The sequence below is a fragment of the Oryza glaberrima genome, chromosome 11 (genome assembly GCF_000147395.1).
Source record: "Oryza glaberrima chromosome 11, OglaRS2, whole genome shotgun sequence".
NCBI classification, from domain to species: domain Eukaryota; kingdom Viridiplantae; phylum Streptophyta; class Magnoliopsida; order Poales; family Poaceae; genus Oryza; species Oryza glaberrima.
In genome coordinates this window covers 13,508,436-13,511,664 of record NC_068336.1, presented here as the reverse complement: position 1 = coordinate 13,511,664, position 3,229 = coordinate 13,508,436, and the positions used below count along the sequence as shown (strand labels likewise).

At 49.5% G+C, this 3,229-nt stretch overlaps 1 protein-coding gene across 1 annotated transcript; it reads left to right on the top strand.

Moving 5' to 3' along the window:
- The first annotated feature begins 562 nt into the window (after nucleotides 1-562).
- LOC127755924 (uncharacterized) lies at nucleotides 563-2,085 on the top strand. Its single transcript, XM_052281535.1, has one exon. The coding sequence runs from the start codon at nucleotides 718-720 to the stop codon at nucleotides 2,083-2,085; it is 1,368 nt and encodes a 455-aa protein (XP_052137495.1). The 5' UTR covers nucleotides 563-717.
- Nucleotides 2,086-3,229: the final 1,144 nt, after the last annotated feature.

The window sequence follows — 3,229 nt, the reverse complement described above, 5'->3', positions numbered from 1 at the left end:
AACACCTTGGTTATTTATTAACTTAAATAGCCAGTTACTCAAAAGACATTGATTTTGAATTTCTAAATTATGAACTCCAAGACCATCTCCATCTTTAGGTTGATAAATCATATCCTATCTTGTGATCTTTTTCTTATGATCACCACCTTGCCAAAAGAAACATGATCTACACTAATCAATCTTTCTGAGAACATCTTTTGGAATCTGAAAAAAATATATCATAAACATTGTCAAACTTGAAAGCACATAATTAATCAAAATTAATCTCCCCCAACAGACATATGTTTTCCTTTCCAACTTCTAAATTTCTTTTTAATTCTTTCCTCAATTATTTTCCAATCCCAGCCGATCGTAACAGAGGCAAACTTTCTAAGTTCCCTTCTCGTTGGGAGGAGGGGAGCCCAGCCGCATCCGAGTGGTTCTCTCCTCTCTCTCTCTCGATCTCTCTCTCGTGCGCGCCACACAGACACGCCGCGAAAAACGCATGCAACACGCACGCCGCTATATATATAATTAACCATCACTGCTTCGCTGCGGCCGCCTACAGCCACCGAGCGGATTAGTGGAACAAACCCTAGCCTGAGTAGATTCTTCCTCTAGCTTTCGCGAGTCGTATCAGATTCTTCCTCTAGCTTTCGCGAGTCGTATCGAGGCAATTAACATCTCAGATTGGATGGATCCCTAGGGCAACAAGAAGAAGCCAAGAATATTTGCGCCATGGAGGGTGGTAATTCCAGCAAGGGCGCCATGGAGGGTGGTCACCGCTGCCGCCGCCCAAACGTCGACGACGATGACCAGATCGAGGAGGGAGAGATCTGCTACGACTGCCACGTCTCGGGCTCCGAGACCGACGACGACGACGAGCACCACAGACGCGCCGTGCTCCCTCCCCACCACAGACGCGCCGTGCTCCCTCCCCGCGACAATGGCGATGGCTGCGCGGAGCACAAACGGTGCCGCCTCGACAACGCTGCTACGGCGCCCGCACCATCTGCCGGGTCGGTGCTGACGACCAGCAACGGAAGCGCCATCGTTGCCATCGCCTCCGCTGCCGCCGCCGCAGCAGCCGCGGTGTCGACCATGGCGCGGGAGGTGTTCGCGTGCCGCATCTGCCGGAAGGAGTTCGACACCCGGAAGGCCGTGGACGGGCACATGAGAATTCACCGTCAGCAATCCATTGCCACCCCCAAGTATAATGCCGCAGACAACTCTCGTGTCACTGTGGTCGCTGAGCCCAGAACCGATCTTGATCTTTCCGGTCCACACGGGAGCAGCAGCGCGCCGCCGTCGCCACCAGCGCCACCGGCCAATCCTCCCAATCATAATCAGGCCGTCGGTCACCAACCAGCGGCCGCCGCGCCGAACGCCGGCGTCGTCGTCGTCGAAGGGGCGCCGCAAAAAAGTCTACCATACATGTGCAAGATGCAGGGCTGCGGCAGGGCGTTCCCCACGCACCAGGGGCTAGGTGGCCACGCTGCCGGCCACCAGAACAGGAGCAAGGCAGCGGCGGCGGCAGCCTCCGAGCAGGGCAGCAGCGGCACGGGGGCCGACGGGTGCCACGGCGGCGCCGACAGCAGCAAGCATCGGTGCAGAGAATGCGGCATGGAGTGGAAGACAGGTTTCGCGCTCGGCGGCCACATGAGGAAGCACCAAACTAAGGAGAAGGTGACCGTGAACGAGAAGGAGCCGAATGTCGCTGGCAAGCACATCTCTCTTGGACCACCACCTTCGCCGGACCTTACTCCGGCCGCCGTTGAGGTAACTTCGTCGGAACCACTTGATCAGCCACCACTACTGTCAATGGTGGTGGGTGCAGAAGTTGCAGCACCGGCGCTGCTTGCGCTGGCCAACGAGGCAGCGGCATTGCCGCCACAGGATGATCAGGCAGAGGAAGAGGCGGCTGCAGAAGCCGCTGCACCGGCCGAGGCAGCGGCATTGCCACCGGTTGAGGCAGGGGCAGAGGCGGTCGATGTTGGAGCAGCACCAGAGGCGCCGCTGCCGGCGCCTATTGCCGGCATGGGAACCGTGCGAATTTTCGGTTTTTTGGTCGAGAAGCCGGCACCTGGAGACGGCAGCGGAGGATAGGGTTCAGCGCCTGCATAGATCGTCAGTTAGGATATTTGATTTTGTGATTTTCTTTAGCTATCTTGACAGCCATTAGGATACTTGATTTAGTGGTTTTCTTTCAATAGCAGAAGTGTTTCCTTCGTTATACTAGTTGGGTTTACGAGGTTTAAGACCATAAGAAACTTATATATATGGTGTGTAATGTGGTCTCAGCCTCTCAGGTGTTCGGTTGACGCCTGGTAAGGGGGTGATCCTGATCCTTAAGGAAAACATCAAAAGACGATGGGAAGAGAGGTGGACTATTATGTCCCGGATATCTGGTTTGGAGAGAAAATTAAATTTTCGTCTCTCCGCTCAATGAAGTAAGTTAAATAAAATGTACAGGCATACCAGTGCACTAAGTACCAACAAAATGGACAAAGGAAAATGCATTTTATTATAATCTCTATCTCTACTATTATAGAAATTGAAGGTGTCTTTGCCGAGATTTTGGTACGTCATCCGTATTTGAATCGGTTTTCTCTACTTCTCTACTAAGGTTCAAAATATATCCGTCGTCTATAAAAAAGAAAAAAAGTCCGACTCAAAAAAAGGGAGAAAAAAAAGCTTCCGTCGTCGGTAAAAAAAGGAAAAAAATCTCGCCAAAAAAAGTCCGACTACCGTAAATCCCAAAAAAAGGGAAAAAAACTTGTCCGTATAAAAATTAATCTAAATCCTTCAAAAAGGAAAAATAAATTCTCACGTCTGACACCCGTAAATAAAGGAAAAACCGTCTCATCCGTAAAAAAATATCTGACTCCTGAAAAAAGGGAAAAAAATTCTTGTCCGTACAAAAAAATTCAGGTCAGATCGACTCCCTAAAAAAATTTTAGGAAAAAAAAACTTTTCACGTCCGACTCCCATAAATAAAGGAAAAAAAAGACTCATACGTAAAAAAGAAACAGGTCAGACTCCCATAAAAAAGGAAAAAAAACGTCTTGTCCGGAAAAAGGGAAAAAATGTACGACTCGAAATCGAGAAAAAAAACGTAGTTTATAAAAAATCCCGTTTATAGAAGAAACAGATTCGAAAAAATCACCCGACTCAACCAGAGGAAAAAAACATCGTTTACAAAAAATAACAGTTCAAAAGAATATCCGACTCAACGCGAGATAAAAAAACC

Coding starts and splice junctions, on each gene's coding strand:
- LOC127755924 (XM_052281535.1), top strand. CDS start 718: ATGGAGGGTGGTAATTCCAGCAAGGGCGCCATGGAGGGTGGTCACCGC.